Raw genomic sequence first — 19,739 nt, forward strand, 5'->3', positions numbered from 1 at the left:
GGTGGAGGTGGAGGTTGGAGGTGGAGGTAGAGGTGGAGGTGGAGGTAGAGGTGGAGATGGAGGTGGAGGTAGAGGTGGAGGTGGAGGTAGAGGTGGAGGTGGAGGTGGAGGTTGGAGGTGGAGGTAGAGGTAGAGGTGAAGGTAGAGGTGGAGGTAGAGGTGGAGGGAGAGGTGGAGGTAGAGGTGGAGATGGTGGTGGAGGTGGAGGTGGAGGTGGAGGTAGAGGTAGAGGTAGAGGTGGAGGAGGAGGTGGAGGTAGAGGTGGAGGTGGAGATGGAGGTGGAGGTGTAGGTAGAGGTGGAGGTTGGAGGTGGAGGTGGAGGTGGAGGTAGAGGTGGAGGTAGAGTAGAGGTAGAGGTGGAGGTAGAGGTGGAGGTGAGGTGGAGGTAGAGGTGAAGGTGGAGGTAGAGGTGGAGGTGGAGGTGGAGGTGGAAAGTAGAGGTAGAGGTGGAGGTAGAGGTGGAGGTGGAGGTTGGAGGTGGAGGTTGGAGATGGACATTGGCTTTCCTCATCCACCCGTCCTCCCGATTTCTACCTCCACCGGCCTCCCCCTCCGCCCCCACCTCCACCTCCCCCTCCCCCCCATACACCCCCCCCCCCCCCCCTCCTCTCCTCACTGCCTCTCTCCCTCCTTTGATCTTAATGGGATTTAGAACTCAGTGTACACTGGAGCTGTCAGCAACAAAGCGTTGGCCCCGGTCCTACCTGCAGGGCCTGGGGGGGAGGGGGGGGCCGGGGGGGGGGGGCCGGGGGGGGCATGGTGGTGTGTGTGGAGAAGCAGGGGTGGGACGACCTTATTCTGCACATTGTGCGCTGACCTTACGCGTGAGGACAGCCCCGCCCCGCCAAGAACACCACCACCGCCACATCGAGGCTAGACGCTAGCTAGCTAGTAGCTAGCTAGCAGGGGGATATGATAATAGTCTCCCACTACCCCCCCCCCCCCCCCCCCCCCCCCCCCCCACACACCACACACACACCCCTCCCTCTCTTTAACAACGCTGGGATTTGAGAGCGTGCAGGGTTTCCTTTTTTTTATTAATGTGAGAAAACGACAAATGGATGTGTGTGGATGTGTGTTTGTGCTGTACTGTATAGTGGAGGCTGGTAGAGGCTAGTGGAGGTTGGTGGAGGCTGGTGGAGGCAGGTGGAGGCAGGTGGAGGCTGGTGGAGGCTGGTGGAGGCTGGTGGAGGCAGGTGGAGGCTGGTGGAGGCTGGTGGAGGTTGGTGGAGGCTGGTGGAGGCAGGTGGAGGTGGGTGGAGGCTGGTGGAAGTTAGTGGAGGCTGGTGGAGGCTAGTGGAAGTTAGTGGAGGCTGGTGGAGGTGGGTGGAGGCTGGTGGAAGTTAGTGGAGGCTGGTGGAGGCTAGTGGAAGTTAGTGGAGGCTGGTGGAGGCTAGTGGAAGTTAGTGGAGGCTGGTGGAGGCTAGTGGAGGCTGGTGGAGGCTAGTAGAGGCTGGTGGAGGCTGGTAGAGGCGTGTGGAGGCTGGTGGAGGTTGGGTGGAGGCTGGTGGAGGCAGGTGGAGGCTGGTGGAGGTGGGTGGAGGCTGGTGGAAGTTAGTGGAGGCTGGTGGAGGCTAGTGGAAGTTAGTGGAGGCTGGTGGAGGCTGGTGGAGGCTGGTAGAGGCGTGTGGAGGCTGGTGGAGGTTGGTGGAGGCTGGTGGAGGCAGGTGGAGGCTGGTGGAGGTGGGTGGAGGCTGGTGGAAGTTAGTGGAGGCTGGTGGAGGCTGGTGGAGGTGGGTGGAGGCTGGTGGAGGCAGGTGGAGGCTGGTGGAGGCTGGTGGAGGCTGGCGGAGGCTGGGTAGAGGCGTGTGGAGGCTGGCGGAGGCTGGTGGAGGGAGACATTGATCTGGGCCTCCAACAGCCTTCCCCTTTGTACTGTGTGTCTGCCTCAATACATCACAGCAGCAGCAGCCTTATCAGACAGCTGCAGACAACCATCCGTCTCCTGCTAACTTAGATGTGGTCAGGTAAGCTAGGCGTGCGTGTGTGTGTGTGTGTGTGTGTGTGTGTGTGTATGTGTGTGTGTGTGTGTGCAGGTATTTCCCTTCCCCATTGTTTCCTCTCTCTGTTGCCATTGAAGATTGCAGTGATGATGGTGGGGGGGGGGGGGCGACCACGGAGGTGTGGGGGGCACACATACAGGTGTGTGTGTGTGAGTGTGTACGTGCATGTGTGTGTCTGTGTGTGTGTGTGGGTGTTGCCTGCATGCATGCGTGATATCTGTATGTCTGTATAGGTGCATGTGTGTGTGTTATACATGCATGTGTGTGTGTGTTTATGCATGTGTGTGTCCTGTGTGTGTGTGTGTGTTTATACATGCATGTGTGTGTGTGAGTGTGTACGTGCATCTGTCTGTGTGTGTTTATATGTGCATGTGTGTGGGTCTGTGTGTGTGTTTATACGTGTGTGTGTGGGTCTGTGTGTGTGTGTTTATACGTGTGTGTGTGTGTGTGTGTTTATAGGTGTGTGTGTGTGTGTGATTATGTGTGTGTGTGTGTTTATAGGTGTGTGTGTGTGTGTGTGTGTGTGTGTGTGTGTGTGTGTGTGTGTGTGTGTGTGTGTGTGCAGCAGGGCAGGGTGCTGACAGACAGGCAGGTAAACTGGCAGGTTCCTCTCAGATCTCACCTGTTGTAACACAGCGGCCCCGCCGCCCCAGGCTGCAGCGGAAGCCCCCCCCCCTCCCCCCTCCCCCCCCCACCCAGGAAGTGAACTCAGCGCCTCACTCATCCCCCAGGTGCACACACACACACACACACACACACACAGGTAAACACTCAGGAAACAGCTAGGCCTCGCCTGGGGGAGGCCAGCACAGGTGGGCCCGGGGGGGGGGAGGGGGGGAGGGAGGAAGGAGGGAGGGAGGAAGGAGGGGGGAGGACAGGGGAGGGAGATGTTTCAGCCATGTACGGGGTGCTTGGGAGAACAGGAATGTTTCACATCAAGACATAAAAAAAGACCACCCCGTAAACACGCAGGCAGGGAGGCTCTCCTGAATGCATACACACACACACACACACACACACACACACACGCACATGCACGTATAAACACACACTCACACGCACACGCACGTATAAACACACACACGCTCAGACGCACACGCGCGCACACACACAGAGGTGCATATGCATGAATAAACACACACACATACTCACGCACGCACACACACACGCACAGACACACACATATAAACACACACACACACACACACACACGCACACACACACACACACACACATATAAACACACACACACACACGCGCACAGACAGACACGCACACACGCATACGCACACAGAGGTGCATAGGCATGCATGAATCACACACACACACACACACACACTCACACACACACACACACACACACACACACACACACACACACGCATACCTTGCAGTAATAATAGTGCGCTCTTGAGTTCCTTTAACCAAAAAAAGAAAGAGAAAAAAAAAGCCCATTTAGCCCAGTCCAATCACCCCTGCTTCCCCTGGCCCAGCCCGATCCTCCACGCGGGGAAGTATCCCGTTACGTTGGACCAGGGCACCTTTCCGTCTCGTATGAGTGGTGGAGGAAGGAAACTTATAAATTATTAACCGTAACTTATGTAATATTTTCTTTCCGAAAAATGTAAGATCCAAGCTGCTTTTTCTGGCTTCGGCAATCGGGAGTGAGGCTCACCGCTGTTTTATACGACGATAATACAGTTACAACTTAAGGGGGGAGGGCGGGGGGGTCGAAGCATTCAAATGAAACACTATAAACCGCTAAATGTTTTGATTTAAGCTGATTAACTGTTTTAATTCGGCCCTCGGAGAACGGGGGAAACTGAGCTCCTTTTGTTTCATTTTTTAACCTCCTAACCTATAATTCCTCCTTCCCCCGTAGGGCCACAAATTGTTAGGCTTTTAACATGAACCATCTTCCTGGAAGCACACACTCTTTGAACTGGGAGAGACTGTATGATTCCCCTCCAAGTCTCTGAGTAGAAAGCCGTGTGTGTTTAGTGTGTATGAACCAGGTGTGTGTGTTTAGTGTGTGTAAACCAGGTGTGTGTGTGTATAAACCAGGTGTGTGTTTAGTGTGTATAAACCAGGTGTGTGTGAGTGTGTATAAACCAGGTGTGTGTGAGTGTGTGTAAACCAGGTGTGTGTAAACCAGGTGTGTATGTGTGTGTGAGTGTGTGTAAACCAGGTGTGTGTGTGTGTAAACCAGCTGTGTGTGTGTGAGTGTGTATAAACCAGGTGTGTGTGTAAACCAGGTGTGTGTGTGTGTGTAAACCAGGTGTGTGTGTGAGTGTGTATAAACCAGGTGTGTGTGTGTGTGTGTGTGTAAACCAGGTGTGTGTAAGTGTGTGTAAACCAGGTGTGTGTGTGTGTGAGTGTGTATAAACCAGGTGTGTAAGTGTGTATAAACCAGGTGTGTGTGTGTGTGCAAACCAGGTGTGTGTGTGAGTGTGTGTAAACCAGCTGTGTGTAAGTGTGTATAAACCAGGTGTGTGTGAGTGTGTATAAACCAGGTGTGTGTGAGTGTGTGTAAACCAGCTGTGTGTAAGTGTGTGTAAACCAGGTGTGTGTAAGTGTGTATAAACCAGGCGTGTGTAAGTGTGTATAAACCAGGTGTGTGTGAGTGTGTGTACGTGTGTATAAACCAGGTGTGTGTAAGTGTGTGTAAGTGTGTATGTGTGTGTAAGTGTGTATGTGTGTGTAAACCAGGTGTGTGTGTATAAGTGTGTATTTGTGTGTAAGTGTGTGTAAACCAGCTGTGTGTAAGAGACAAGACCAGATAAGAAGCACACCACAACATGTTATATTTAACAATATATATTTCCAATGTCAATGTACATTCCGTTTCGACATAAGCTTTCTTCACAAACAAAAGTTGGCATCTAAATAAATACTATATAAAATAGAACTTCAAAATAAATATATCTATAAAGGGAAACTTTTATGTGAGAGATTTTTTTCTTTTTGTTATATTTAAACAAAACAAAAGCACAGAGCTTCCTCTCCTTCCTCACCTCAACATTGACATTGCAAAGGCAAAGAAATTGATGAATAGCGTTAGCCAGCAGTTTGGAACAAACTTTTGATTGTGTTGAGAGAGACAATTCTAGTGGCCAAAACGTGTACCACAAAATGGAGTCACAGCATTCTAACAAAAAGAAGAAGAAAAAAAATAGAGAGAAAAAAACAAAAAAACAAAAGTAAAAAAAAACAAAAACGGTTTCATCATTGAGTTGTCATTGTTGGTGGCAATTATTCATTATGACCTCATCAGCCTTTAGCAAACACACATGGCATAAACATAAAGCTAACGTGGTTGGGGAGCTAAGGAAGGACTTTACCCAAGTCATAGTGAGAGAGGGAGAGAGAGAGAGAGAGAGAGAGAGAGAGAGAGAGAGAGAGAGAGAGAGAGAGAGAGAGAGAGAGAGAAAGAAGCAGTAGAAAAAGAAAGCAAGAGATCCACAATTAAACAAGATGGAATGGAATGTAGCTTGAGAGAGAGAGGGGGGGGGAGAGAGAGAGAGAGAGAGGGGGGGTGGTAGGGTAAGGGGAGAGGAGGGGGGGGGGGAGGAGGGAGAGAATGAGTTCTGTTCTCCTCTCGGTGGTTTGACAAGTTTACGCAGAGCAGCTGTATTTGTCGATCAAGGCCAGGGTATTTGTCGGACAACTTTGGGGAGAGGGAGGGAGGGAGGGAGAGAGAGAGGGAGAGAGAGGGGAGTGGGGGAGAAAATAACCAGTTGCGACACTGAGCAGTGAGCACAAACGGGAGGAAGTAGTGGGCTGGCTGGTCCGACAGGCCGAGATTGTATTCCTTCAGTGGATTCAAAGACGTCCACAGTGGGAGAGGGCCTAGCATGGCCGTGGCTGGCCCAGGGAACTAGCTCAGCCTCTCTCCTGCTAGGCCAGGGAACTAGCTTAGCCAGGGAACTAGCTTGGCCTCTCTCCTGCAGGCCCAGGGAACTAGCTTGGCCTCTCTCCTGGGAGTAAGGGAACTAGCTTGGCCTCTCTCCTGGGAGTAAGGGAACTAGCTTAGCCTCTCTCATGGGAGTAAGGTAACTAGCTTGGCCTCTCTCCTGGGAGCCAGAAAACTAGCTTGGTCTAGCTCTCCTGCAGGCCCAGGGAACTAGCTTAGCCTCTCTCCTGGGAGCAAGGGAACTAGCTTAGCCTCTCTCCTGGGAGCAAGGGAACTAGCTTAGCCTCTCTCCTGCAAGCAAGGGAACTAGCTTAGCCTCTCTCCTGGGAGCGAGGCGTGGGTAGCATAAACAGAGGATAGCATAAACAGAGGTAATCTTATTGCCGGGCACACTTTTCTAAATCAAGTGCTTATGATAGAAAGACCTGTCTTCTCCTCTCCTCCCCTCCCCCCCCACCCCGTTCCCCTTCTCCCCCCCCTTAAAACCTCAAAACTTTTAACCCCCAAAATATATAATCTATATATCTCTATATATTTTGTACTGAATTGTAGTTATAATGTACCATGCAATTTTTCAAGGACATTTTTTTCAAACTCTTCTATAGAACACAAGTGTCTTGAAACTATTTACAATAACATAGTCACCTGCATAGGTCTATTTCTAAACATATTGTCAAAACATTTGCAATTGTTCACCCCTGGCTTTGCAAAGCCACACAATCACTCACTCCCCCCCCAACCCCCCCCAATTTGGCACCTTCTCTAGAGGAATGGATTGCAAACATTAGAAAATATTGCCTTATACATTCAAGACTAAAAGGACAGTGTTTTTTTTCCTGTACGATTTCTGCTTTGTGCAACGAGACATGGACAAGTATGAGCAAGTGAAGGCTCTATAATGTTAGTAGGGAACCTTGAAAAACCAACGTGAATGAGCGGTGGTGTAGTAGATCATGGAAATGACAGACAGTATCCCTTTATGCCAAACGTGACTAAAAGCAAAACTGCAGAGAAAAAGGGTACCGTACCTTTTTAAGAGCAATTTCCCATCTAGCGTTTTGGCGAGTGCATAACAAAAGTAGAGGCCTTTAAGACGGTGAAAAAACACACTACAACTCCTTTGGCAAAGTCCCCCTGACACACCGTGCGAGCCACACAAACAGACTTTGAGGAAATAAAAGAAAGAAAATAACAAAAAAAAGAGAGAAAATAATATTTCTATAACAGACAAACTCAGCAGCTTTAAAAAGGAAGAAAGAAAAAAGTAATTTTGAGTGGTGGTGGTGGTGGTTGTGGGTACAATGTGGACTCGGAAAGAAGCTCACACAGCGTTGTGAGAGACATTGAGAGCCCTAGGACCTAGGTACTTAATACTGTGCTTTAGTCCATCAGAAGGGAAGGGAGTTCGCTTCATCTAAAAAAAGGGTTTGTTTGTGCAAGTGGCAGGTTGGTTTAACTAAGGCTGGCTAAGATACGCTACAACTTCACTGTATACTGTACCCCTCTCTCTGTCCCACTTCCTGAAAAAAAACGCTATGTTCTGGCCATTTAGTCCCTTAGCTTACTCTGTGTTTTAAATTATTCACAATTGCCTTTTTGCCCTTTCTAAACTGTTCCTTTGCCTCTTGTGCAAAGTGAAGTAAGTCGACTATTATAGGCTTCCAGACAGTTTTTTTTGTGTGTGTGTGTTTTTTTTTTTTTTTACGTTTTACTTTTTCTATTTTTCTTGATTTTAATTTTTTAAATATACGTGCTAGCTAACTAGGCCGAATTCTAACTGATGAGGATCGTATTCCCTGAGGAGGTTTTTACTACAACAAGTCTACAACGTTGGGGTTAACCTTTACGTTAGATCATGCAGCGCATGACAGACAGACATGCATTCTCTGAAGTGATTTGTAAAAGCTCGGTTAATGTCGTTAAAATCCCTAGTATGTCCGTCCCCCCTCCCTCACCCCCCTGTCCTCCCCCTGTCCTCCCCCTGTTATGGGGGAAACGGAGCAGGCAGGATGGAGCCTATGAGGCTAACCTCAACAAACTGTCTATCACTCACTTGGTGGTGTGACCTTACATCGTCAGGACTAGTAGACAAAACGGCTATATAAAAATAAAAAAAAACGATGATAGACTATGGGTTTCAACGCCACGTAATTTGACCCCTCACTTGGTAACCTTGAGATAAAAAAAAGAACAAAAAACTCAACGTCAAAGCTAGCGAGAGGGAAACCTAGCATGGGATTGAGGCGTAATTAATGTTCATGTTTAGGCAAGGGAGTGTGGGGAGAGAGGGGGCGGGGCGGGGGCTACTTGTAAGTATCCTAGCGTACTCCAACGGAAATCAACAGTTCGCAAAAGAAAAACCAGAAGGGGGGGGGGTGGGGGGGCGCTGCTTTGGGACAGGCGTATTTTTTTCCTCAAACATAAAAGCTCTATGTTATTAGGACGACGACGACAACAACAACAACTTGGGTGGGATTCTGTCATAAAGATGCAGCTGGACATTTTCTCAGAGCCGTATAAGATAAAAGTGAGGGACAACAAAATGGCCTTCAGCCATTACAGGAAATACAAATCCACCAGTCTCTTGTCACACACACACACACTGAAAGGGGCCTCCGAGAGGGGGGGGGGGGGGAAGCAGCAATTGTGTGCCAATCCCGACCTCGACCCGACCCAACCCGACCCATCTATCTATCTATCCCGTCTGTTCAGATCTGTGGTGGCGGGAACCGTGTGTCCTCACCAGAACCAAACAGGAAGTAGCAGGAAGGTCTGGACCCTTGTGTAAGTACCATGGTTGTAGGGAAGTCCTCCAGCGATAGGCGTGGTGGGGTGTGGGGGTAGGGCGTGGGGGTCGGGGGTTAAGGGGGTCGTTGTAGAGAGAGAGGGAGAGAACGGAGGATTGTCTTATCCAAGAGTCTGTCGTATTCAGTCGACGACAACAACAACAACAAGGCCGCCCCTCAAAACCGACGGGCCAGTTATGTTTTTGTGTATCATGACGTCGCCTGTTTCTCCTGCGGCCCTCCCGCCTTGGCCTCCACGCCCTTACCTCCCCCCTGGGAGGAGGAGGAGGAAGAGGAAGAAGAAGAGGAGGAAGTGGAGGAAGAAGGGGAGGTCCTGCAACGGCACCCGGGGCGCCGGGCGTTATCGTAGCACCTCTGGGACAGTTTGGCGCAGCCCGTGGCGGGCAGGTAGCACACCAGGCAGGGCAGCACCAGGGACACGGCGGCCATGAACGACCAGCGGGCGCAGCAGTTGGACTGCGAGGTGCAGGAGCACGGCCGGTCGGCGCACGACCCCTCGTCGTCCTCGTCCTCGGTGCAGTGGTAGAAGATGCCCTTGACCAGGCACATGCAGGTGGCCGAGTCCACCAGGCTCTGGACCGAGCACAGGCACTCCTGGTTGCACACCCAGCAGCTGGGCAGGGTCCTGGGCAGGGTGCACTCCGTGCAGCGGCACTTGCCGCAACCCTCGCACAGTAGCATGTGCTTGGATTTCTCCCCGACTCCGACTCCTCCTCCTCCGATTCCTCCAGGACCGGAGCCGGCCACCACCCCTCCTCCTCCGCCACCGACCCCTCCCTGGGTCGTCGTAGTCGTAGTAGTAGTAGCAGCACCTCCGGCAGAAGAGGCCTTATTAAGGGGGTCCAGGGGGGGCTTGGAGGTGGCGGAGGTGAGGACCTTGGGCTCGAAGCAGGGCGGCGGAGGGGTCCGGGTGTTGATGGTGGTGGTGCTGCCGCTGTTGTGGTGGTGGTGGTTGTGGTGGTGGTGGTGGTTGTTGTTGTGGTGGTGGTGGTTGTGGGGGTGGTGGTGGTGGTGGTGGGGGTCCACGGTGGGGGTGGGGGCAGCGTGGTCCAGCAGCCTCTGGTCCGAGGAGGTGCTGCTACTGCTGCTGATGGAGCTCGGCCGCCCGCTGAAGGAGATCCAGGGGTGGGTGGTGGCGTCGTGGTGGTGTGGCTGCTGCTGGGGGGGGTCGCACCGCGCCAGGTGGTGGTGGTGGTGGTGGTGGGGGTTGTTGTTGGAGGGCAGCAGGGCCTCGTGGGAGCCCCCCCGGCTGGCCGCCAGCTTCTGGCTGCTGGGGGGTTGGTGGGAGACGACGGCGGGGCTGTCGATGTAGTCGTTCTCCACGTGCGACGACTTCATCTGGTCGATGGGGAAGATGGTGAGGGGGTGCTGGAGGCGGCCGTAGGGCACCCGGCTGTCCAGCAGGGGCTGCTGGGCCACGATGATGGAGGACGACACCCCCGGGATGTGGTGGGGAACCCTGGACTCCATCTGCGCGCTCGTGTCCCTCATACAGCGGACAGGAAAGAGCTCAACATCTAGCAGCCCTGCAGAAGGGGGGGAAACGGAACAGAAGACAGTTGGTGTCAGTTGGTCAGTCAGTCAGCCAGCTAGCTGGCTGCTTTTAGAGTAGAACACATATAGAGCTGGTTTAAAAATATCCGAAACAAACTTGAAACGTAATATCCGTCACAGCGTGAATCAAAGCCACAACTTAAGCGTGGTTAGCCCCCCCCCCGCGTCCCTCCCCTACCTACTGAGTCTCACACAAGACCACAGCTATCAGGATTGACAGGCCGAGTTACACACAGACCAGTTCAGGCAGGGAACAGGGACCTGGGGGGGCCGGGGGTTGTAACGCACGGAAGGAACAGGGAATGAGAACGGAGTGTGCGTTTGATACCGTTCCTCATTCCATTCCGTGCATGTACAATGAGCCCCCCGTCCTCCGATTTTTCTACCTCCACCAGCCTCCCCCTGTCACAGAGCTATTAGTAGCCTACTACTTCTCAGACTCCCCTTTTAGAGAGGGCTAGATTAGTGCAACAACCTGCTCGTCAGCAAAGACAACAGATATGTTTCTCTAGACCAAAAGCCTTGCAAGACTTGCATGTAACATTTTTAAAAATAATAATACAAATATATATATAGACATTCTGCAACACTTTGAATGCAAGTTTGATTTTGTTTGCTCTTTTTACACTTTGAAGTTTTGACCAAAACGCCTGTGATTATTAAACACAGTGGAGTTTTTAGTTTTTTTTCCTTAGAGTTTTATATCCTAAAGTCTCAAGTTTGCACCTGCAGATGAAATGCAGATATTTTAAGATTAGATTGCAAGTATAATTCACAAGCATTTATATGCATTTATATATGCTGATTATTTAAAACGTATATCTTTGCAACTTATCGTTATGTTTAGGATTCACTACTAACCGGTTTTCACACTTAATTATACGTTACTTTGACGTTAGCCTAAAGTAACTTGACATTTACACAATTCAAGTTTGACTACCAAACTTTCTCCGGGAGAAAAAGACAAGACTTGCATGCAAAAAGAAATAGACAAATGCAACATTGCAGGAGTTTCAGGAGGGGGCCAACACAGATCAGCTTGAGACAATAACAGATGCAGAATCAAGAGTGCAATCGAAGAGATACTTATTATTATTATTCATTTAATAACTGAAGGAACATCTGATTTGATTTTTCCTCCAACTTTGAATTTGATCAGTGTCACGACCCGGAAATTATAGCTTCCTGAAGATAATGGTGAGTAGGCAAAAAAACCCAAAAGAAAAACCTTTTTATTCTTCACTTTATTCATGATCATATTTCCAAAATAAGCTATATTACATTTCTTAACTTTCTTCAACATGCAATGTACGACTAGGCCTACAACAGATAGCTGATGCATGGAATAGCCTAACAAGTTTTTCTGGGGGGGTAATAAACTATTATTTTATGACGGTGACACAGACCATGTTTCTCTCTGGCCTGCTGGGCTTTGAGAGAGAGAGAGACAGTTGGATATGAGCCTCTTGCACCAAATAACCTGGCAGTTCTACAGCACCGTTACATCCGTTCACTGTGACAGGGGCCACGCAGGGCCTAGTTAACGTCTCTGCGGCCTACGGGGCACTGCTACACGCTATTACGCAGTAGTAGTAACTATGCTATGAAGACACACGAATAAGACTTTGATAATATTATCTCTGCAAGACGCGGACATAGGGCATACACAATGTCGAAATGAATTTGAGCGTTTTAAGGGGAAAAACTAAAGCCATTCATGAAAGGGTTTAGAAAACGCTGCCCGTGTTCTAGCAGGGATCGAGATCATGAATGGAGGAGCCGTTTAAGTGAATGGAAATCGCTTGGCAGTGAAATCAGCGGTGTAAACGTCCCTACCGTGCCGAATGTTGATATTATAAACTACATTTTATTTATTTTTAAATAACTGAAATATGCTTAATAAATAATAACCACCATGGTTGTTACATCATATCATTTCGTTATTAGGATATAGTCTAGCCGTTATTAGGATATAGTCTAGCCGTTTGCGTTTGGTCTAGATTAGGAGTGCAAACAAGCACAAGCACCCAGAAGGAAGAAAAAAAGCTGAAACCTGTTGCGACATTTCTGGCATAGGGACAAATGTTCCCGTTCATCAAATCTAGGTCCCCAACGGATCCCCAGACGGTGGGAGGCGACAGTGTCCCCCCTCGATGTGTCCCCCTCCTCCCCTCGATGTGTCCCCCCTCAGTGTCCCCCTCCTCCCCTCGATGTGTCCCCCCTCAGTGTCCCCCTCCTCCCCTCGATGTGTCCCCCTCCTCCCCTCGATGTGTCCCCCTCCTCCCCTCGATGTGGACTATCCGACAGTGTCCCCCCTCAGTGTCCCCCTCCTCCCCTCGATGTGGACTATCCGACAGTGTCCCCCTCCTCCCCTCGATGTGGACTATCCGACAGTGTCCCCCTCCTCCCCTCAGTGTCCCCCTCCTCCCCCCTCAGTGTCCCCCTCCTCCCCTCGATGTGTCCCCCCTCAGTGTCCCCCTCCTCCCCCCTCAGTGGACTATCTGAGTCATACAACCGGAGGCGACGCGTTAGAAACAGGGCAACGGGAGGCTGGGTTTGATGATCTAGGCTAGGGTGGCCATCCATTCAGTTTTATTCGACAAAGAAGAAGTCATTCGTAATATAATAATATAACATCATAACGTAACATGTAAAAGCCAGGCGCTGAAATCGGAAATCATAGGACATCGGATCAGAAAGATTGCGTAAAAAATAAGAACGCGTAGAATAAGCCCCTTAGATATAATACTTTGGTCAATTGATCAAGTCGTTACGACTACAAACACGGTGAGATCGGACCTATATTGGACGGACTTAAAGGTTTATTGTAAAAGCAGGAATAATAAAAGATAGAGAGATCGAACCACCTGACATATTAATGCACATGATGTGTGTCAGCCCCGGCGCTGCAGAGAGACTCCGTCACGATCGGGCTATAATATTGTCTTTTCTAAGGGGTTTCCGACGCTTTTTGGGGTTGTTTTTTATTATCTGTGTTGTTTTGGAGTGCGATCCCTGCTAATATAATATAATATCAGCATTTTATTAAAGGGGGAAGCCTCGTTTCAACCACCGGAGCGTATATGATGGGTCTATCCCCTCTCTCTCTCGTCCACAACGGAAGGATCCGGTGGTTAAATATTGACACAAAGTGCAAATACGGCCGGGGACAGCTTGTTGCGAGAGAGCGATGTCCCCCCCCCACCCACCCACCCCCCGGCCTTCCCCCCCCAGCGCACTCACTCACGTAATCCATAAAAATAAAAAAACCGACGAAAACACGTTAGAATACGACATCGTTTTATCAAATATGCGATAAGCGAAATACCCCCTGTCCCAATGCCCCCCCCTCCTCCTCCCCCCCTCCCCAGTCGCTTATATAGAAAACGTCACCATTAAACATTCGAGAGAGAGAGAGAGAGAGAGAGAGAGAGAGAGAGAGAGAGAGAGAGAGAGAGAGAGAGAGAGAGAGAGAGAGAGAGAGAGAGAGAGAGAGAGAGAGAGAGAGAGAGAGAGAGAACGAACTTACTTTTCCAGGACTAACGGTGTATTCCTGTGTTAAAGCACGCCGGCTTGCATGTATGTATATTCCAAATGATATGCTTCTCCCAAATCGGGTCAGAGAAAAGAAAAAGCCAAACCCTGGAAGAAAAACACACCAAAAATAATAATCTTCCAACACTCTTTAGTCTTATCCACTCTGCGCTGCCGTCCGTCCGCGTCGCCTTACTGCGGTGAGCACACGGGGCTGTTGGGATACGATGTTGCAACTACACGGAGAGAAAAAGGGTTTTTATGAATGGGAGGGTAACAGACGTACTACGCCTGCGCAGATGCCTTGACAGTTTTTTTTTTGTGAATGGGGAGGGTAACAGACGTACTGCGCATGCGCAGAATCGCCTTGACTTGATTTTTTTTTGTGAATGGGGAGGTCTCAAAACGACTCAGCCAGGCTCTCAAATGCGGAGGGTGGAGGGGGAAGGGGAGGGGAGGGGAGGGGGGTTACATTTTTATGAATGGGGAGGACTCCGAATTTCATTGCGCATGCGCGATAGCGACGATTTTTTTTTCCATGAATGGATAGAATTGGGGAAGCTTTCCCCTCAGAAGGGCAATGTCAGAGAGGATTACATGAATGGGCGGCTATGCGCCTCACGCCACGCCGCGCCGCGTACTTACTTATGTATGCGTTCACTCATTCATGTTTCCTAAAAGGGGGGGGCCTGCCTGCGACCCTGAAAGGGGAATGCTAATATGTTATAACCTCATGTTAGTGCCATCCGTGGTCATTTCGGGAATTGTGTAATGGGGGGGGGAAATCATAACAAAAGGGGCGCAATGGTTAGATGGAGATGGAGTTTATGCGTATTTGGCGCTGGCTGGCGCGTCATCGTGGCCATACGTGACGTTAGAATTATAAGGTTCTATCTCCATTTTTGTCAAAATTGAGTTTTTTTACATAATCTGATCCATTAGGTGTTTATTAATGCCTGTGTGGTGTTATTTTTAAAATGTTGACATTTTTGAGTTAGTAATTCATAAAATACAAAGGTTCCATCTCACAAAACATAATGGAATGTAAACACTTTGACGCTCGATATCTCTGAACTACCCTAAACGGAGATAGAACCTTATAATTCTAAGCCTACGCATTGATATATCTGATTTATCTGTCGTGGGGAGAAAAGCTCATCAAAGATCATCGTCATCACCGCTTATGTTGTGTGTAGGGGCGACGATGCAGACACTATTAGGGCTAGTCCCATTGAAATTCAAGCGAAACCTGATCTTTTCTTTTCTCTCCTCAGTGTAATACGTGATTGCCTAGTTCCCAGTCGTCTTGTCTTCTAAAGACCAGACGTGTGAGACTTGTAAAGGGGAAAACCGGATTGCAGATTGCATTAAAACCGAGCTTGTGTACGAAACGTTTCGACACCACCGATCATTATGGTTTTGGTCTCCTTTGGATTAAAGCTAGATCTAGATGGGTGGTGGTGGCGTGGCTGATTACTATCAGAGCGTTTTTGATATGACTAAGAAGGCTCCTATTTATAGCATATCAGTGCGATTACATTTTTTAGATGAAGGCTTGTTTATCTATGTCTTTTTTTTTTCTGCTTTAAAAAAAAGAAAAAAAAATCTATACATCAATGGAGAGAAGAAGAAAAAAAAAAGGCATTTCTTTTCTCCTTTAACTTTAAGGGCCATTCGACTTTGAGTCTTTGAGTCCCTTGTTGGCAGTAAAAAAAAGAGGGAGAGAGAAAAGGGCCGTTTTTATGACGCCTCCACTGAAACGCTACCAGCATGATGGCAGGCAGGATCCACAAAGGAGCAGGATGTTGTTGATTTGTACCGAAACCACAAGGAGGAAATGAGTGTGAATTTCCTTTTTAACATCCCTCTGTCTGCCCCCCCCCCTGCCCTCCCCCCCCGACCAGCCCGGGTCTTAAAGGCTGTCAAAGGTCAACAGTCACCCACTACTTCCATGACAACCTCACCCTCTGCGTTTCAACAGAGCCCAAATAGTGATTGTCGTCGGTGAGGGACTTGGTCAAGGCCGAATAACAGTTTATTATGTATTTCATTCATAACAAGTTCTGAAGTCATAGCACATTTGCTTTATTTATTTAGACAATGACTTAGATTAGATTCAACATTGCGGAGGATTATGTTGTCAAGTATATAGATTTGTTTTGGTAAAGACTTGTAAAGGGTTTTAGAGGTTGTTGTGCACAAGATGAAGCATTTGATGAATTTGTTTGTTATGTTTTTACGACCAATGTTTCCACAAAGGAGCTCACTGTTTGTCAAGCAACCAAACGACAATCACAGAATTTCTACCAAATATTATTTATTATTCATTTATTGTTTTTTTTATTTTTAAATGGTTTATAAACAAATGATTAATAGTCAATTAACTATTCACAAACCATAGAGGCAACCTTTGTAAAACTTTCTTTGTCTTTGTTTATATTTTTATAATAATTTAAAAGGGTTAGTTCAAGTCTCTGTCTCACACTCATTTCTATGTGGGAACTTCCATTCGATTCAGAACTGCTAATAACCACAAAATAACGAGAACAACAATATCTTTTATGTGTAAAGGCCTATGTGAGTGAGTTGCTTTTTATTTCGCAAAACAAATCACGAAACATCAAGATGATGAAGTGATACATGGAGAATAAGGCTTCCTTTGGTGGTAGGAAGTTAGGAAGTGCTCCGGGCAGCGCTGCAGTCACAGCCCCAGTCCCCTGGGTCAGCCCGTTCCTTGTGGTGAGGACAGACCTCTCATCTGCACGCCTGGCTGCCTCTGAGGCATTGGCTCAGACAAACTGCCTGTTGAATTGCAGATTCCTTTGTCACCAAGTAATCATAAAGTCTCACACGCACCAAAAAAAGGAGATGTTTTTCCTGTATACAGTCCCTGTATGTCCTGTTAATCTTCTCATGCATGTGAGAGAGAGAGAGAGAGAGGGGGGGGGGGTTGTCTTTCATTCTGTCAGGGGGTAAAGCCAAGGGCCGCCGCAGGTGCTAACTGTTCCTTCTGCTAATTGGTGTTAATCGCGTGAGACAGAGAGAGTGATACTAACTAACAAGTCACATGAAAAGATCTCAACAACAATCTGAGATTGTGTCCTGCGGCCATCTTGTTCTTGTCTCCGAATGTACTCTCTGTCCTTTAGTTGTGTAGAAACAAACAAAACAAAACAAAACAAGATATTGTGCCCCGTTTTTTTTCTTCTTCTTTCTGTCTCTCCCTCCGTTGACAACCACAGGGAGAGCGGGGAGATGCCTTGGTTGGTTCTGTGCTGTGCTGTGCTGTTCTGTACAGTAAAGGCCCGACTCAAACACGAGGCCAGGGAGTTCCAACTCCTCAAATATTTACTTCCTGGTTGGGCAGAAGCAGGGCTTCTCAGAAGGTGTGTTTGTGTGCTTTGGAGGGGGAGAGAGGTCTGTGTGGTGAGAAGCAGGAAGGGGAGGCGTGTGTGTGTGCGTGCGTGCGTGTGTGTGTGTGTTAATTCGTGTGGTGTGTTTGCTTGTGTGTCTGCGTGTGTGTGTATGTTCGTGTTAATTTGTGTGTCTGTGTGTGAGTATGTGTGGTGTGTTGTGTTCACTCGTGTGTGTGTGTGTGCCTGTGTGCATGTGTGTGTTAATTTATGTGCCTATGTGTGTGTGTGTGTGTTAATTTGTGCGGTGTGTGTGTCCGTACAGACATACAGTACATGCGCTTCACACTACGCCTTCTGAGAACACACAGTGGCGTTTCTCTGCCTCGGAGTCTCTCTCCAGACGCAGCCTGATTCCCTGATTTCCTATCTAGATAGGGAGCGAGTCGTTAGCCAAAGAAAACACGCAGGGAAGCCGGCCTCGCGTAAACACCAACGGCTCTGACCAACGCTCGGCGGGTCTGCTGTCCCTCCTCGTAACACTCAGCCACTCAGACCGTTGTGAAACCGTTCCAATGCAACGTGTAGATGTTTATTATGAGTGTTAAACAAGTAGCTAGCAGAACTGACAGACAGCCCATGTAATTCTCCTGTTCGCACCCTTGTCGTGTTGTTTAGTAAGACGCTTTTAGTTACTGTTTTTAGGGGCGGCTGTGGCGCAGGAGGTAGAGCCGCCATCTAATGATCGCAAGGTCGGCAGATCGGCGGTCGAGCCCCGGCTGGCCACATGTCGAAGTGTCCTTGGGCAAGACACTGAATCCCAAATTGCTCCCAGTGAGCGGGGCCGGCCCGCGCCTTGCATGGTAGCTTGCCGCCACTGGTGTGTGAATGTGTGTGTGAATGGGTGAATGAGAGGCCGTTGTAAAGCGCGTTGGATAAAGGCGCTATATAAGTGCAGTCCATTTACCATGTACTGTACAACGAGTACTACGTGAATGAGAAGTACGGTATGTACGTGTGAACTGAAATAATTAAAGTTTACGTAAACTTACGTCAGTCATCGTAAGTTTGAAAAAAAAACCTTCCTCGAGGACAAGTTGCCACCGGCAGTCACGGCGCTCGAGAGAACAAGGAAGGAAACTATTTGTGTCAGGGTGTGTAGCGCATGTCACCTAGCCTAGATCCTATAGGCCCTAGCATACCTGTCTGTAACACTATCATCCAGTCACTGAACTCAGACCTGTTTTCCTGTCAATCCAGATGACACAGGTGGCTTTATGAATCCACGTTACCGATTGGACCACAGCCCTGCTTCTAGAGCAGCCAGGGCGTCTGTTTGATTCTGAAGGCCCCGCCCCATTGGGTTCAGAGCAAGAGGGGGGAGGGGAGAGGCCGGTGGAGGTAGAAATCGGAGGACAGAGGAGGCCTCATTGTTAATGCATGGAAATAGAATGAGGTTATAGAAAACAAAAACACGCGTTACTCAAACTCAACCTCAAACCTCAACCCCCCCCTGGAACCCCCTGGTTCGGGGGGGTCCCCCAGGGGCCTCTCCTGGGTTACGTATGCAGGGAATGTGGCTCGTCCGTGGGCCGCGGGGAAGAGGGCGGGGGGGGGCGACGTGGGGGAGGCTGCAACCCTCCCACCCCCCCCCCCCCCCTCCCCGCCGCGACACGGAAGGAAAGCTGAGTCCCCGGTGGAAGCTGACCTTCGACCCTTTCCTCAGAGGGGTGACAGGACCCCCGCTGAACCCTCACCCCCATGGGGGGGGGGGGGGTGGAGGGCGGAGCTGCGATGGACCGTGACATGGGGGGGGGGCGGGCGGGGGGAGGGCGTGGAGCTTCTTCTTCTCTTCACGCCCGTCTACATTCTGGGCATTCCGCGCGTCGCTGTGTGCACATAATCTTCCACGGATGCCCCACCCCCCCCTCCCACCATGGGACTCCCCCCCCACCCCCCCTCTTTCCTCCACACACCCCCTATCCACATCACAAAAACACCCCACCACCATCTCTCATCCTCAAAGAGGTCACATCTGTCTCAATCTTCATGTTGGAGTGAATGTGTGTGTCTTCTGTGTGTGTGTGTCTGGTGTGTGTGTGTGTCTGGTGTGTGTGTGTGTGTGTGTGTGTGTGTGTGTGAACGGGAGTTCCTGATTCATTACAGGACATCCCACGGAGGGAGAGGCATAAATATAGAGACCTCTGACGCCTCACAGCACACGGCCCCAGACACACACAGACACACACACACACACACACACACACACAGACACACACACACAGAGACACACACACACACACACACACACACACACACACACACACACACACACACCCAGACTGGGTGTTTTCTTGCTTCAGACAGACAGTTTGATGTGCTGTATATTTGCCTGTGGTTGTCTGGTAAGACACGTTGGCTTACTGTATGTCTGTGCTTCTGTGTGTGTGTGTGTGTGTGTGTGTCTACTGTATGTGTGAATCATGTGGTTGTGGGTGTGTATGTGTGCATGCTTACAGTACGTGTACAATGTGTGTGTCTGTGTGTGGTATGATGTATGTGTGTGTATGTCTG

The 19,739-nt window shown here is 49.4% G+C and overlaps 1 protein-coding gene across 1 annotated transcript; it reads right to left on the reverse strand.

Moving 5' to 3' along the window:
- Positions 1–8,913: 8,913 nt before the first annotated feature.
- Positions 8,914–10,215, reverse strand: spry4 (sprouty homolog 4; the record flags this gene model as incomplete). Its single annotated transcript, XM_080549964.1, has 2 exons — positions 8,914–9,501; positions 9,742–10,215. The coding sequence occupies 2 exons, from the start codon at positions 10,213–10,215 to the stop codon at positions 8,914–8,916; spliced, it is 1,062 nt and encodes a 353-aa protein (XP_080406090.1).
- Positions 10,216–19,739: the final 9,524 nt, after the last annotated feature.

The sequence above is a fragment of the Nansenia antarctica genome (genome assembly GCF_963989245.1).
Source record: "Nansenia antarctica genome assembly, chromosome: 20".
NCBI classification, from domain to species: Eukaryota; Metazoa; Chordata; class Actinopteri; order Argentiniformes; family Microstomatidae; genus Nansenia; species Nansenia antarctica.